Source organism: Salarias fasciatus, chromosome 11 (genome assembly GCF_902148845.1).
Source record: "Salarias fasciatus chromosome 11, fSalaFa1.1, whole genome shotgun sequence".
Taxonomy (NCBI): domain Eukaryota; kingdom Metazoa; phylum Chordata; class Actinopteri; order Blenniiformes; family Blenniidae; genus Salarias; species Salarias fasciatus.
Window position 1 is genome coordinate 25,329,570 of NC_043755.1, and position 16,562 is coordinate 25,346,131.

Sequence of the window (16,562 nt, forward strand, 5' to 3'; positions counted from 1 at the left end):
CTTGGATCCGGGCTCTGTGATGTCCGCCGGCTGTCTGGGCTCTGAGGGCCTCTCTGGCCTGCTTCTGGCCTTCTCAGAGGTCAGAGGTCATATATGCATGATCACTATCACCATCACTGTCACCATCATATTCACATGATCACGTTGATCTTTAATCACTCTTCACACACTCGGTTACCTTGTCTTCTTGTGGTGGTTAGAATAATGGTGATCTGTAGCAGACCTCTCTTGATGCACGCCCCGAGTTTACTACTAGTTACGACTAGCTATATTCAAAAAAAAAAAAAAAAAAAAACGGTTTGTGGTGTCCTTGCATTTCCTTCCTCCCCTACACCTCGTTTTATTTTTGTGGCCTGGTCTGTTCACTAATATGGTTCGGAAAAAAAGAAAAAAAAAAAATGTATGTATGGTTCTGTAATTTTCTGTGTTGGTTGTCGGCTCTGTTTTGGTGTTGTCTAGATTGGGGGTTTGGGATTGTTCTAGGTTGCGTGTGGTGCGTCGACAACACTGTTTTGTATTGTGACTTTGTACATAGGTTGTGCCCCCCCCCCGTTCTCCCTCTCTTTATCTTTCTCTCTTTCTGTCCCTGCTCTCTGAGCATTTCCGTCCCGGTCCTGTCCGGCAGCCATGCCGGATGCCAGCTTTAAATAAAGGCAGCAGCAGGAGAAGACTCAGTCTCGTCCTGCTGCTAACATTAAAATCTGTTCGAATAGTAAAAGGTTACAATCATACAATATTGCACGCCCCAGCTGCCGAACAGGACAAGGGAAAAAAAATTTTTTAAAAAATGAAACGGCCCGAACACTTTGACCCGTGCTGGTGATAAAACTGGGCTGCGTTTGGTCCCTGAACCTAAATGAGTTTGGTTCCTGGAGCTGCCCCCCCCCCCCCCCCCCCCCCCCCATGGGCCACCTCTGTTATCAAGCTGGTGGTTTGTGTCAGGATTACTGATAGTTCCTTCAGAGTTTTTGCTCCCGTTTGCAGATGAGTAACTGAGACGGAGCTGATTCTGCGTCGGGCCTCGTTCTGCCTGCATGTGCATGAAGCCTGGACTTAATTGCAGAACAATAAAGTGGCGCTTCATGTTCTTTTTTTAAATCCCAGTCCGGTGATTTAGAGGTGGGTGATCTACTGGATAGGAGAGAGCGGTTCCTCTCCCGCTCCTGGCCCACATTCGCTGGCGGCTGTATTTATAGCGGGAGAAAGCGTCCACGTTCTGCCGCCGCGTTCCCCAACAACCGCTGGAACCTCTGACCGCCGCCCTGCTGTAATCTCTCTGCAGCATGTTCCCTGCATTTAATAGATCATAAATAAGGCTGCCAGTGTAACGGGGGTCACATTAACCTTGACCCCGACAGTCTGCAGCTCAGTGACTCATCAGCCGTTACTCCCATCATGCAGCGCTGCCGATCAGCCTGTCTGGGGGAAATCGCTTCGCCGTCTCCGCGGCCAATGATGATTGAGCACCTCGGTAGAAGGAACCCGTCTTCCTTGTCGTGGCGTGGCGCTGGATGGCGGGTCGGGGGAGGGGAGCGCCTGAGGGGCCGCCCCCCCCCCCCCGGTAGGGATATTTATCACAGGCGGCCCGATCTGTTTTACGCTCAGGAGACTCCCAGACGGCCCCGTAATAAACGCTTAGAGGGGATGAAATATTCATGCGGAGTTAAATATGGATCCTGGAGTAGTCGCCGCGCATTAAACACCGTCAATACTGATCAGCGCTGACACCCCTCCCCTCCTCCCCTCCTCCCACGCCACGCCGCTCCTCCCCGAGCACATTCCCCGGCGGCCGGGCCGACGCGTCTCCGAGACGTACGAAGGGGGACGCAGCCATGCAGAAAGGGAAGCAGAGACATCTGAGCCGCGGCGGTCCTCCGACGCCGGTTTATGAGGAGCAAGTGCAGCAGTCAGACGTGTCAGGCTGCCTTTATCGATGTTAACTAACTAACCGGAAAACCGAGATTGCTGCTGCAGCGGCGGAAGCTGTTCCTCTCCTCAGACAGCTCACGCAACATCAAGCGCTCGCAGCAGATTGGACTGCAGTCAAACACACACACACACACACACACACACACACACACACACACACACACACACACACACACACACAGAGCAGATTTTCTTCTGCAATCGCATGAATGCAGATTAGTAAAGGCGGAGTACGGTCGGAGCACCGTGGATACCGTGGAGTGCCAGAACCTGTTGACCTTCGCTCCTTTTGCTTCGTGAGTTCATGAGAACGGGCGAAGAGGCTGAAGGGACGAGCGCAGGTCCATCTGCCCATCTGTCTGTCCGTCCATCTGCCACATGAAGGAAATTAGACACTGCTGACTGGAGGCTGTGCAGATTTAACGACCCAGAGTGTGCCGCTCCGTTGTTCCTGTAGTCCGGGTTTTAAAGTGAAAGGCTCCGGTCCAATGTGTCCGTCTTACAGCGCGACCGACGTGAACGAGCTCAAAGAAACAGTCAGCAGGAAGTGAAGACATTTCCAGCTGACAGCGTCAGAACAGTCAAATCCAGACCATGTGTACGTTAGAATATCATCAGAAATCTACATGTTTGAGGAGAAAGACTCTAACGTGGTGCTGTGAATGAGAAGAGATGAAACCTGCGTCTGTCCGTGAGTGGAAGCCTCATGGTGACAGACGGCCTGGAGCTATGGACACGTGGACACAGAAACATGGCTGTCCCCCCATTAAACCATATAGAAATAAAGCTGGATGCAGGTTTCCACATCTCATACATAAACTAATGCCCTCAGTATATTAATGAAACCTGAGCTGTAGATAATATTGAGTTTTGTGATAACCGAACGATTCTGGACAAACACACAAACTGTACTTTTACATTCATTTATATATTGATTTTTGCTCTTAATTTACACCAGCTGTGAAAGGCCCTTTTTTAAATTTAATTTTTCATATCATCACATATCTGAAGCAGAGCAGTTTGTTGATCTTGAATATTTTTTAAACCTGCCCTGCAGCCATCAGGCATAAGTGGGGTTTTAAAATCAGATTTTATCCATTTTATACGATATGTTGCTGAGTTACTCACTCTAACATGCTCAGCAAAATCCTGTCATTCTGAAACTTGGAATTTTGTATATTGTACATTTTTAGATAGTAATATTGATCATTTTGCAACCCTGTATGTTGCTTCAGGCTGGGTTATGTCTTGCTCCCTGAATCTGTGTGCCACACCGTGCACACCGCGCCACACCGTGCACACCGTGCACACTGTGGACACCGTGCACACCGTGCACACCGCGCCACGCAGCGCTTGATTCCACCCACAGCAGCGAGCAGCCGCCCAGGCTGCAGCAGACCGCCGGCTGGTCTCCCACCGCGCCGCCGCACTCATCTGGAAGCAGGACGTAAACAAACAATGCCACAGGCCAACAGCTGGGGACACACACACACACACACACACAAACACACACATATACACACACACACACACACACACGCGCGCGTGCAGGAGGCTGTGTACAGTGTCTCTGTGACCACTTTGATTATTTGTGGTCAGATTTGTTTCATTTGATCGATCATTCTTTGTATTTTTGGTTATTTTCTTAGTTTTTTTTTCAGGAAATAAACCAGAGAACAGGTCGTGTGTGTGTGTTAACGGCAGCGATGCAAAGGAGGAGGCCATGAAGCCACATTTGAAATACATTAAATTAATTAATTAATAAACATCACACTGGTTCATTTACAATCCTAAACCTCACTGCATTTGATTCAGTCAGTTTAATTTACATTCTTTCTGTTTCTGGAGAATCAGTAGCTCCAGTTCTCTCTCTATCTCTCTCTCTCTCTCTCTCTCTCTCTCTCTCTCTCTGTCTTTTTTTTTTTTTTTTTTTTTTTAAACAATTTCATGATAATTAGTTTCTTTTAGACAGAATCATATTTTTGTGGCCCTCACCACTTTCTGGTCGCTGTCTCAGAGTAATATTAATATTTGGGTGTATCAGTGTCATTAGTTGTCATGTAAAAGAAAAACAACGCTTCTTATCCATTTTGTCACTGCCTGTAAAGTTCAAAAGCTAAGGTCTTCAAGTAATAACTCAATTCTTCAACATTTATGAATAATCCTGGCATTTTTTCCAAAAACATAACATGCATTGAATTGTCATTATTTTTATTATTAATATTTTTATAAATTATACATTATCTCCAGTAAAAGTGGTACTGAAGTTAATCTTATTTTAACAACTTTTCTGGATAAAAAAACGTTGGGCTGGTATTGTTTTGCTGAATTTATTTAAATGTTTCTTTCCGTTATTCTTTTCATGAACAGCCAATCTGAAAACGGCACATAAAGTGGTTGACACACAGTGAAGGTCCAAACGGGGATAGGAATGTATTTTACTTTCAGTAAAGGACTTTATCTATTGTTATTTTGTGACAGAATAAAGAACAGGACTGTGTAACAGTATTTATGTGCTTTTCAAAGCACAGTTGGTGGCGATCTCCCGTCTGTGTGGACCGGACTGTTATATTTAACTCTTCCTTACTGCGCTCATTAAAATGGACCCGTTTTGACATTTGACAGCAGAAAAAAAAAAAAAATCCTCAGTATAATTCTTCTTCATGAAACTTGACAGCTTTTCATAAATTCACCTGAAATACAAAAACCCCTCATTCCAAGCTTTCTGTTTGGTGCTACTGATGCTGGTCAGGATCAAATCGTCACATCAGCTGTTCTGTTCTCATGTTTTCCAGTAAAGTCTCCTGTGGAGGCTTGGGAATGCTGGGAGGGGATTCTTGACGACCTGCTCCACAGTGAAGGCTTTAAAACTGAACGGACGGCTTGAAAACAGGCTGCCGTGCACCTCCGGGTGTTCACAGTGAAGAGGAAAACACTCTCACACACAGAAGCGTATTGATCAGTTCCTGAGATGCTTTCTGAGCGCCACAGCAGAGCATCCTGGTCCAGGGAAGGCCTGTCCTGTGGACGCTGTGTTCGTCCCTGCTGGAGCTCGCAGGACCCTAACCCTAACCCTAACCCTGTACTCTGGGACGAGGTTTTTCCGGTTCGGCCGCCTCTGCAGCTCAAACACACTTCGGGAAGGACGAAGGAAGAGGAGAGAAAAACTCTGGGCTTTAGAAGTGAAACCGAGCAGGAGAGGAATGGGTTTCATTAGAAATGAAGTGAGGACAGAAATACATCCCTGCAGCTTCGCTCTAATTGTAAGCAGCACTGGCCAATGAATCAGGAGTAGTTGTTGCCTCAATTACTGTGGAAAGATACATATATTTGAAACTTCCTTTTAGGAAACGGATTGCTCTCCTGGGAGCCCGGCTGGCACCGTTTGCTACTCGGCTCATTTTTCACAAAGCAAATGACTCTTAAGGCGAAATAAATCATTAAAATGTATTTGTTTTCTTTGTGTTTTTTCCCCCGCAGGTCTGATTCGCTTGCAAGAACTTATAAAGGCGCCGTCCCGCTACAACATCCGCTTAAAGATCCGGCAGCTGCCGGCGGAGACCAAGGACGCCAAGCCGCTGCTGAAGGAGATGAAGAGGGGGAAGGAGTTCCACATCATCTTCGACTGCGGCCACGAGATGGCGGCCGGGATCCTGAAGCAGGTCCGTATCTGTCGTTTAACGTCTTACGCAGATGACACACAACTCTATATACATGAGGGATAACAAGTCACCACAACCTGGACCCAGTACGGTACAGTCTGGAGCAAAGAGGGCGGAGAACACACATCTATTCTCCATTCATGACCAATGCAGACACTATGACAAATATCAGAGTGCCATCACTGTGGTTTTTTAAGCTTTACTTTAAATTCTGCTGTGTAGATTTTTCTTTTTGGAGACTTTTTTCAGGCCAACTCAGCAGTAATAGAGGTTTTCCTGTGGTGCTGTAGCAGCTTTCTGTTGCCAAACAGAGACATCTAGTGTCCATAGATAGCATCTACAAGTCACTTCCTAACATCAGCCACATAAAACAACAAATCAAGCCAAAGTGAAGGCTTGACTCCAGTATCTCACTGCTGTCTTGGTGTGAATCTGACAAGAATGGAACAAATGTTGAGACACACTGACAGGACGGTTAGAAAAATGGACTTTTAAAATATTGTTTTGCCATTTTTTTCAGTTTTGCACATATTTTGCTGTCAGTTTGATCAAGTTCCATGACGTTGTGACGGGCCCTGCTAGCGTTAGCATCCATCACCCCCTGCTGTAATTGAGAGGAGCAGGACCATCTGTGTGCGTTACACTCATGATGTTCTGCTTGTTACTGAGAATACTTTAGAATTTCAGCTTCGAACCAACAGCAGCCTTTAGAAAAGAATTTTTTCCCCCCATGTTTCTCTTGGTTTGCTGGAAACCTCGCAGTGCTGACAAGATCTGAGCGCCTAGATTGCCTTACACAGAAAATCTAACTTTCACTTTGAATGTGCAGGGCTCGGCCATTTTCTCTGGAAGTGGAGGAACTCCATTAACAAGCCTTCATATTTCTCCAGCCTGGTGGATGATAAAATATTAAAGACAACATGATTCAGCCCCAGAACTCTGTCACTCTCCCGGGGTTTTTAATCAATGCCTGGATGGTAGATTGCAGGGGAAGGTCAAGGACACCTTTCATTAATAATGTCAGAGAGGAACCCTGCTAATGGGAAGTAATGAAAGGCATAAGTATCCTGCTCTGATGTTCTCATTATGTGACACACCAATAAGTTAGCGGCTGTAAGCTCTCTTCATTAGCTGTCAGCCGAGCCCACCACATCCTGCAGAAACAGGGGGAGGAGCTCTGCTCAGGCGGCCGCTTTTAAATCACGGTGTGTGTTTGTAGCGCAGTCAGGCTGTTCGGGATTGACGAATTCAGTTGCACCAGAAGCCAATAAAGTGACGGGAAAGTGACGGAGGGAGATGTGACTGGCGTAGTTAGCCGAGACATGACAGTGAAGAGCGCAGTTTGCCTTTCCAGCAACACGCAGAAGCCAATATGACAGAGACACAAAGTGAGCCGAGCAGTCCGAAGCAGGAAAGGTCAGGACTATTAAAGCACGGCGTGCAACTCTTCAGGGGAGTGCTCATGTCCGACCGCCGCTCCTGAAGACACATCGGCATCTCAACTGCTCTGACCCGGCTGGGAATTCTAATCCTGCTCCACGAATCACTCATATGAACCAAATAATGCCATTTCACTTCATCAAACGGAGCGGTCCCCGTGGAAATGTCTCCTCTGATCAGATACCTGGAAAGAAAAGTTCAAATTCATTGAAATGTCACAGAAATGAAGCTCCAATCAGAAACACAGCAGCTATTGCCGTTTCACACGTAATGAAGCTAATAATGTATTAAAATGATGTTTTAACAACCGAGGAACGGTCTGGACTGCACAGTGGAGCAGGGGATAGTGCTCTCACATCACGGCCAGAAGGTCAAAGTTCAAATAAGGCTGGGCCTTTAAGTGTGGGGTCTGCATTTCTCAAAAAAACAAAAAAAACAAAAAAAAAAAACCTTTCATGTGAGGTTAATTGGTGACCCTAAATGGCCCCAAGGTGTGTGTGTGTGTGTGTGTGTGTGTGTGTGTGTGTGTGTGTGTGTGTGTGTGTGTGTGTGTGTGTGTGTGTGTGTGTTCTTGTATTTCTATCCTTGTCGGGGCCAAATGTCCCCACAAGGATAGCAAAACGTGGAACGACGTGCCTTGTGGGGACCTTTTTCCGGTCCTCAGTAGGAGAAACAGTGTTTTCTTGACCATGTTGTTGTTACTGAAAAAAGTAAAAGTGCAAAAACATTTCTTTAGGGTTAGGCTGTGTTGTGGTGTGGGTTAGGGTTAGGGTAAGGGTCAGGGTTAGGGGCTAGACATGAATGGGAGTCAATGGACGGTCCCCACAAGGATAGAAATACAAGACTGTGTGTGTGTGTGTGTGTGTGTGTGTGTGTGTGTGTGTGTGTGTGTCCTGTGATGGTCCTGCCCACACTGAGCTGGGACTGACTCCGGCGCCTTGCGACCCTGAACGGGATTAAGTGCTACTGAAGATGGATTGATGGAAAACCAACAAGTCCAAAGAAAACCCAGAGAGCCAGAGTCAATGAGCTGACGGGGGACTGATCACAGCAGCAGGGCCAACACAGACGACCGGGACGAACCTGAAGCCACAAGGAGAAGACTTCAGGGGAGACCAGCAATCAAACAGGAGGAGGGGAGGCCGAGCCTGATGCCAGGGAGGGAAAACACAACCTGCTGCGTCTAAACATCCACTGAATATAGAGGATAATCTGGACCAGGACCAGGAGCAGACCCAGGTCCAGGGCCAGGAGCAGACCCAGGTCCAGGGCCAGGAGCAGACCCAGGTCCAGGGCCAGGAGCAGACCCAGGTCCAGGGCCAGGAGCAGACCCAGGTCCAGGGCCAGGAGCAGACCCAGGTCCAGGGCCAGGAGAATCACTGTTCTTATTGTCCGTCTACTGAGCATGAGCAGAAGAGTTGGTGCTTCCTCCTTCATGGCGTTCAGGCCGAGTGTTGTCGGCGGCTGGGAGTCGCTGTGTGAACACATCGTGTTGACGGGGTGAGAGCCAGAACAAAAACAGACCAAACAAAACGGGAACCGCGACAGTCCTCATGCAGGAGAGGCGTGACATGTGTGCAGTGTGTTGTGTTAGTGTTGGGTCTTTTCATCTAAAAGCTGAAAAAAGAACCAACGTGGATGTATTTAGGCCGTAGCTGTGGTTCCTGACCGTGGCGAGGCAGTGAGGCCCTCTGCTTTCTGCTGCTCGCTGTGATTGACGGCCTTTGTTTACCTGCACACGGGAGCGTTTCCACTACTCCTCTTCCTGCAGCCTGCGTTCACCGGCCTGCTGTGTCACACACACTCCAGCTGTTGACTGTGTGAAAAGAGACATTTGCCTTCACTGGTTTCTAAATATGACTTTCAGCACTGAGACACAATCAGGGAGACCTTTTATTTATTTATTTTTTCTTTCTATGTTGATAAAATCTGTGATTTCATTTTAAAATGTAGGAGCCGGGCAGACTGAGCAGGGTGTTGAAAAACGAGCGCAGCTGAATAAGCCGTGAGAGGTTTCTGTGATTTCAGAGGCCAGGAGTGTGTTTGGAGTGAGTCACCAGTGAGTGGGCCGCTGCTCAGACTCAACATCTTTCCCAAGGTTTCCCACCTGCTGCCATCCTTTCTCGGCCGCTTTAACCGTCCGCTCTGCCCCGTCCTGATCTGGGACTCATATAGGTTCAGCAGCAGGCTGAACTCAAGCAACGCCGCTCGGCGCCATGATAGGATGGCACGGAGCCAGGGCGCACTCGCAGTCTGGATGATAATAGAATATCACACAGCAAGGTGATTCCGCTTTAACATCTCGTCTCCGCGGCGCGTTGCTAGAGACAGATTGTCTCAGTAATGGTGAGAATGCGAACATATTCCCGTTGGTGAACTTACTGCAGCTGCTCAGCGGGTCCAGGACTCCACATTTGACTTGTGCAGATCGCATCAATCATTTTAAACACCTTTATTTGTTAGTTTCTACCATTGTCTTCGCTGTAAAGCTGTTGCACATCAGAAGTTGGAGACTGAGCCTCTCTCAGTGGATCTCTGGGGAAACAGTTTGAGGGGCTGTCCAGGTCTCCTCAGGCCAGGTGGGACACATGCAGGCTCTTCCTCAGTTCAGCTCACCATCCCTGAAAATGATCAAGCTCAATGTTTCTTTCATGTCGGCTGAAATGCATTAGCTTAATCAGCATGAATAAATTAGACACTAAGCTGGTGAACCTGCACGACCTCATAGTTAGGAATGATTATTTTGCATGCAGTCTCTCAGGTAATACATTTGTTTGTCGGCAGGAGTGTAAAACGGTCAATTGAAACAATCAGACTTATTAAAGAAGTAATGTCTCTGCTGGCTTCTGATGCACGGCCTGTCCAGATCACCCAGCAGCGTCCTGAGGTGACTCCGCTGTGACCACACTCTGTCCTGCAAGGCGCTCCGTCAAACATTAATGCAGGAAAGCAAGCAGCTCGGAGGCGTGGGGCTGAACTGAGACTTTCTGCAGAGGCTGTCTGCAGTCTGAACACAGGTCTCAGTGTTTCTGCAGGACTTCTCAAAGAGGAAGCTCCAGCACTGTAAAAGTTCCTGACAGAAGCAACTCTACTAGCACAGCATGAAGGAATCCTAGACATTCCTGTGCTGCACAAACCAGCCGCGCTTTTCTAACATTCAGCAGTTATTGATTGAAAACACACAAACCCATGAAACACATAGCAAAAGAAACTGTATAAAAGTAAAAAAAAAATCCATCAGACTGTTTCTAACTTTTGCAGTGATTATTAGCTTGAATTCAAGTGCAGCAACAGGAAATACAGTGATTTCCTCGACAAATTCAGCTGGATTAGAAGCAGCAGATAAAGACGAGTCCTGCTCATGGATTCCCGTCAGCGCCGCCGGACCTGCAGCAGGTGGCGAGGGCAGCAGAGGCGCCACAAACCGAACACTTCAGGAACATTTACACAGAACGAGGGGGATGGTGACCTGAAGTTTGGAGTATTTCCACCAGAAAAATAGAAAAATAATAAGTGACTCTTTTACCTTTTTCTCCAACACCTCAGCTTTGTCCCGCTTTAGAGAGCAGCGTGACGCCGTTACTGAGGATCTGAGCTGACAGTCACTTCACTTTTAAAGGAAAGACAACCTGTGCTTTATGACGTTTCAATCCAAAGACGGCCTGTTTACACATCTTCGTGTTGAAGTGAATAAGATAATGAGCTCAGAGTCACTGACAGCGCCTTCTAATGGCGACTTTTTGAAAAAGCCTGTTCTCCGGGGAAACAGAGGAAAATTCACCTTTTTTGCAATAATGCCGCTGGAGTTCTTCTGCACACGCTCAGTAGATGGGCAATAAGAACACCGTAAACCCTGACAAGCTCATCGATCTCAAGTGTTTTTGTGGAACAGATCACGTGATAATGTTTTTAGTGATGCTGTCAAAACTTTTAAGTTCACTTGACTTAAAAATGTCTGTTTTGGAGAAGTTTTTAAATTATGCGAACTCAGTCGTTTTAACAGCATCACTAAAAACTTTTTGTATATCTTGTATATTTTGAGTTCTGTGAGGTTGTCACGTTGGCCGTAATTCAGAAAGACAGAAACGCAAAAATCCAGAAAAAGATTTTGAAAAACCACAAGGACAGAATGTTTTTTCACTTTAAGTAAAAATAATTTAGAAAAGAAAGAAGCTAGAATAAGTTCGTGGCGGAGCTGTGTCCTGATCGTGAAATCAAGCCTCCACCACTTTCCCCGCTTTACATTCTGCTTCTTAGTTGAAAGGCGCTGCTCCTCCTCGCTCTGGCTCTGAACGATCGGTATACTGCACAATTCCTCCGGCGCTGTGTGAACGCGTCCATCTGTGCAGCCAAACAGACGCTGGCACGCCGTCCGCCTGCTCCTTTACATCCGACTCTGCTAATGACGAGCGGATCTTTTACACCTTTCCCAGGAAAGTCTGTTCCCGGCAGAAACACTCCGGCTCGGCGTATTACATTTCATGTTTGTGTTTTCACACGAGGATCGCGCCTCCCGAGCTGATCTGTTTTTGCGTTGGTCGTCTTCTTTTTTCGGTCGAGGCCAGTTTAGCCGTCTCCTCCTGAACGATCAGCCACAGCAGCTCCGGTGTGGCGCCGCTGTCCCGGTGGGAAACATATGGACGGCACGGAGCCGTCTCTCGTCCTTCCTGACGACGAGCCTGAGCTGCTTCACGTGGCTGTTTGTCTTTTTTGGGGTGGGTGTTTGTTTCTTATCTGGCAGCCTGTGGCTGCAGCAGTGCAGCAGAATATCTGCCTCCTCACATTACACGCTGATCCTGCCAGCCGCACAAACAGTCGCAACGCTCTGCGAGTGTGTGTGTGTGTGTGTGTGTGTGTGCAGAATATGACAAAATATTGTATCTGCCTTCCTATTCATTTCTAAATCTGCCTCCTCCTGTCACTCTCTCCCTCTCTCTCCCTCTCTCTCTCTCAGGCCCTCGCCATGGGGATGATGACGGAGTATTATCACTATATCTTCACCACGCTGGTAAGTAGAGGCAGACGCTGTGCTGCACAGTCGCTTTGTCATCAGGTCCGACTCACACTCTCATTTCCACATGAAGATTTCTCGCCATGTCCCCGAAAATGAGACGGCTCTCATCATCAGTCTTCATTTCTTCCAGTCATTTATTTTACATTTATTTCTTTGGATCAATCTCTTTTTCTGATCTTCTTCTGATGTGTTATCCAGAGAAAATGATGCCGCGCTACTTTGTGACATCAAGATAACTGGCGTTATTTTCTTTTTACTCTTTCAGGTCCTTCTTTTACTTTCAGGTTTCTTTTTGCCTCTTCATCTTCTCTTATTTTGCTCAGTCTCATTTTTTCCTCCAAATGTGATCATTCTTCCCTTGTTGCATTTGATCAACTCTTCTTCATGCTTCTTTTTTTTCCCCTGCCTTGTATTTTGCCTTCATGGCTGTTTTAGACAGTGTTCTCTCTTGTACAGTTTCCAAAGCCGAAACAAAAAAAAATATTGTATTTTCATCCAGTTTGCTTTGTATTTACAAAGCATATTTGATATATGATTAAAAAAAAAAGAGAGAATAGAGGGCGGGAGAGGTTGCCTTTGAAAGCTAATTAGGTGAAAAAATAGAGAAAAACTCAGAAAATTAAGCTCAGTTTATATCTTTCTAATATTGTCTTTAAAATACATCCTGAGTGTCCAGATACATTTTTAGAATTTGATTCCAGTCCTCAACAACTCTATCACACTTTGACATCTCCTAAAGTTGGATGCATTTTCCTCCCTGCAGTGATCTGGATGTTAGCATTTAGCATTTAGCATTGTCCCTGAACCCTTAATATCACTCATAAACCTCCTGAAGCCTTTAAAGATGAAATCAGTGAAATGAAGCTGATCTTTGAACTCATTGTGGCGATCAGCACGTAAAACTCCCCTGAGCATGGCTAGCTAGGAGCTAATGGCTAGCTAGGAGCTAATGGCTAGCTAGGAGCTAATGGCTAGTTAAGAGCTAATGGCTAGCTAGGAGCTAATGGCTAGCTAGGAGCTAATGGCTAGCTAAGAGCTAATGGCTTCATTCCCTTTCCGGTTAACCCTAAAATAACCTTTTCAAATGTGTCCTGGAGAAGCTCGGCAGCCTTTTTCTGTCAAAGAACTCTCCACACCTCAAAAGAAAAGCGACTCTCCGATGCAGGACCGTTTGGTGACGGAGGTTTTTGGTGAAACAGCTGTGAAGGAGCGGTGGCGCACGAGGCACTGAGCCCAAGTTGGCATCCAATTTGTGCTGCTTGCTTTCACTGCTGGAGAATAATGAAAAATAACTACTGCTAGGAAATTTGGTAATGTCAGTCATTAATTCATAATTATTTTAATTTCCCAGTTAGTGGGCTGCTCTGCTGCCAGCTGGTGCGGCTGCTGCCTGGACTGACCCGCTGTCTGTTGGTGTGGGAGCTTCTTTGTCACGGCGTCGACGGTTTGAAACCGAAGCCAGCCGTCTCAATTCACCACTCGGTCAACACCAGAAGTTTTTAAATGTATGAAGACATTAAGTGGCTGAATGCCTTTTCCCAGTTCCTGCATTCACACTCCAAAGACCAAAACAAGAACATTTAAAGATTTTCACAATCTTTCCAGTGTTTTTTTTTTTTTCAATAAGTGCCCTTAAAGATTTCTGAAGGGATTTTATGTGTGCCAGTGCAGCATCGCTAAATATTCATCAGGAGGAAATAAAACTCTTCAATCAGATCTTAAAATATCAGCCCAATTGTTAAAAACAATTTCAAATCCAGAAAGGAAATCAAAACACTGTGAGAGTCCAGTAATGTGCTCCTGAGCCTCCACTCAGTCCCTTTGGACCTTCAGAGGTGTTGAAGAATCAGTCGCCAAAATAAATGAGACTCGTTGGTGTTTATTTTTCCCACAATGAACATTTTTCATCTGTGGATTTTGGCTTCTGGTGCAGCCAGCGGGTTAGCGCTGAGCTACAAGCTAACTTCCTGCACGGCGTCGTCCAGATTAACGGAGGTGTGCGAAGAGCTGTCGACGCTGCTCGCTGCTGGGTTCGACCCTCTGAGCCTCGGCCATGCTTTCCTGTTTCTGGAGCCCCTGAAGGTTTTGTGGAACAGTGCATGTAAAACCTTAACTCACTGAGTTTTTAGCAGTCCTGTAAATTCTCAGCTCCGTACAACATGAACTTCACACGCTTCCTTCACTGAAGCAGTCTTGACAGGTGTCACATGAAAGGCTCCGTGAGGGGGAAAGAAAGAAATGAACCTGAACCGTTGTGGTTTAAAAATAGCCGTGGTTTTTCTGTATGAACGGCGGCAGAAGGCGGAGCGAGCTGCTCCTCCTCTGACGGCGCCGACTGAAGACGTGAAGGCCTGAAACGCTGGGCCGAGAGAAAGGGCACTGTTAATGGAGGAACCAGCTCAGTGGTAGCTGGCAGGAGGGTTCCAGAGGGTAGAGAGGCAGACGTTCACAGGTTCGATTCCCACAGGGGTAGTTCAGGTTACCTGGTTTAAATAGATGTTGAGCTGAGACGCCTGCGAGCAGCACCGAGAGGTGAAGCGTCGGGACGCTGACGGCCTGCAGCCTCGGTCCTCGCCGCGCTCTGAAAGAGCTCTGCTGGGAGAATGTTTCTGCATAATGGGCTCGTTTTACTGTGCTCATGACAAAAGGCCAGACACACAAATGTATGCAGGGCTTCTCCTCCGGCTTTGTCCCGCGCTGCCTCTCTGCCCTCACTTCATGTTTCAGGTCAGAGACGTTGCCGTTGTGAAAGCCGCGGCCCGCTGTCCAGCTCCTCACGGTGAAGAGGCGGCCGCCGCCGCTGTCTGGGATCAAAACCTCCCCCGTCCCCCCCTCCTGCTACTTTCTTCATGTCAAACTTCTTTGAAATGCGGATTCTTCAGCTTGTCAGCTGCCTGTGCTTTTCATCAGCGTGGCTAAAAAGGGATCATTCTGCAGTTTGAAATGAAGCGTCTAAATATGCAGGCTTTCTTTCCAAATCCATTCAGCACGGCACAATTTATGCGAGATAATTAAATATCCCTCTGGTGTTGTTTTTTTTTTTCTTCTTCAGGAAGATGAAATGTAAAAAAAGCCGGCAGTGAGCGAGGGAGGGGCAGACGGGGGGCGTCTTGTCAGCTCCCACTGTTGTGTTTGGCAGACGGAGAGTCCAGTGCTGACAGCCTAATTCTCCCAGCAGAGCGAACAACACAGCCATACTGAGGCCGCATATGGCAGCCATTTTCCTGCCAGCCTTCTTTCTACTCTTCACTTACCTTGTGTTAACCGCGCTGCCTCAGACTGGGAGGGAGGCTGGGTTCGAGTGACAGCATCAGGCCCGGGATTACAGTTTAATCCAGGACCAGCGTTCAGCAGAACGCTGCAGCTTCAGCTAATGTGGTTCACGTAAAGAAAGCCGGAGTTGCAGCTGCAGACTTTCACCTATCTATCTATCTATCTATCTATCTATCTATCTATCTATCTATCTATCTATATATACATATATATGTATATATGTATATATATATATATATATATATATATATATATATATATATATATAAATATATATATATATATATGCCTAATAATTCAGGAATATAGTTGGTACAAGCTGTAAGGATGACTGAAAGGAACATGTCATCAAAAAATAAACAGCAGAGCTGAAGATGTGAACCACGTTTTCTCTCTTGACACAGTCTGGGAGGTTTTTAGTGTCGGTCAAGTTGACCTTCTATGGATGAAATGACCACAGGGCCTTTAGAAAATATTTGTAAATCGTATTTTTCAATAGTTTTAAAGCAGAACTATGCAACTTTTGTACCTCAATAAATGTGTTTCAGAATCCCTGTGGGGGTAAACAAAGACTTGTCACGATGATTGGCCGGTCCGTCCACTCCCCCCGGGGTCGAGCGGCCCGACTGCATCTCGCGAGAACAAACCTGCTTTACGGCGCTCATACGGGAGGACGAGGATAAAAGCGCGTAAAACAAACGTGAAACCCTCGCTAGCGTTAGCAACGCCACCCTGAGGTGCTCACGGATGGCAGAACCGAAAAGACAGAAAAAAACTTTGTCTGATGAGCAGAAAAGAGGAAACGAGAGTGAGACGCTCTCTGAACACGGGGGCGGTGGAGGGGTGGAGGGGTGGAGGGGTGGGGTGGGGGTGGGGGGGGGTGCAGAGAACTTTACGACAGTGAGCTTTCACAGGAGACCAGTAGGGGGAGCGCGAGAGCAAAAGTTGCATGGTTCTCCTTTAACAAGGATTTCTTCCCAGTTGTCAGATGTTCAGTATTTCCAAACCCCCTTGAGCCTGTCTTGACTTGCCGTCCCTTCCTCCCAGGACCTGTTCGCCCTGGACGTGGAGCCGTACCGGTACAGCGGCGTCAACATGACGGGCTTCAGGATCCTCAACACCGAGAACAGCCAGGTGGCCTCCATCATCGAGAAGTGGTCCATGGAGCGACTGCAGGCCCCGCCGAAGCCTGACTCTGGTCTACTGGACGGCTTCATGACCGTGAGTCTCACCGACAGAATCGG

The 16,562-nt window shown here is 47.0% G+C and overlaps 1 protein-coding gene across 4 annotated transcripts in view; it reads left to right on the forward strand.

Annotated features, from left to right (window-relative positions):
- The window catches only part of grik2 (glutamate receptor, ionotropic, kainate 2), a 255,945-nt gene that overhangs the window by 91,518 nt on the left and 147,865 nt on the right, over positions 1 to 16,562 (forward strand). For all 4 annotated transcript variants that reach the window (XM_030101914.1, XM_030101916.1, XM_030101917.1 and 1 more), the window contains 3 exons: positions 5,410 to 5,591; positions 11,986 to 12,039; positions 16,366 to 16,539. In XM_030101914.1, coding sequence (XP_029957774.1) covers positions 5,410 to 5,591; positions 11,986 to 12,039; positions 16,366 to 16,539 — 410 coding nt within the window. The remainder of the gene's footprint in view (positions 1 to 5,409; positions 5,592 to 11,985; positions 12,040 to 16,365; positions 16,540 to 16,562) is intronic.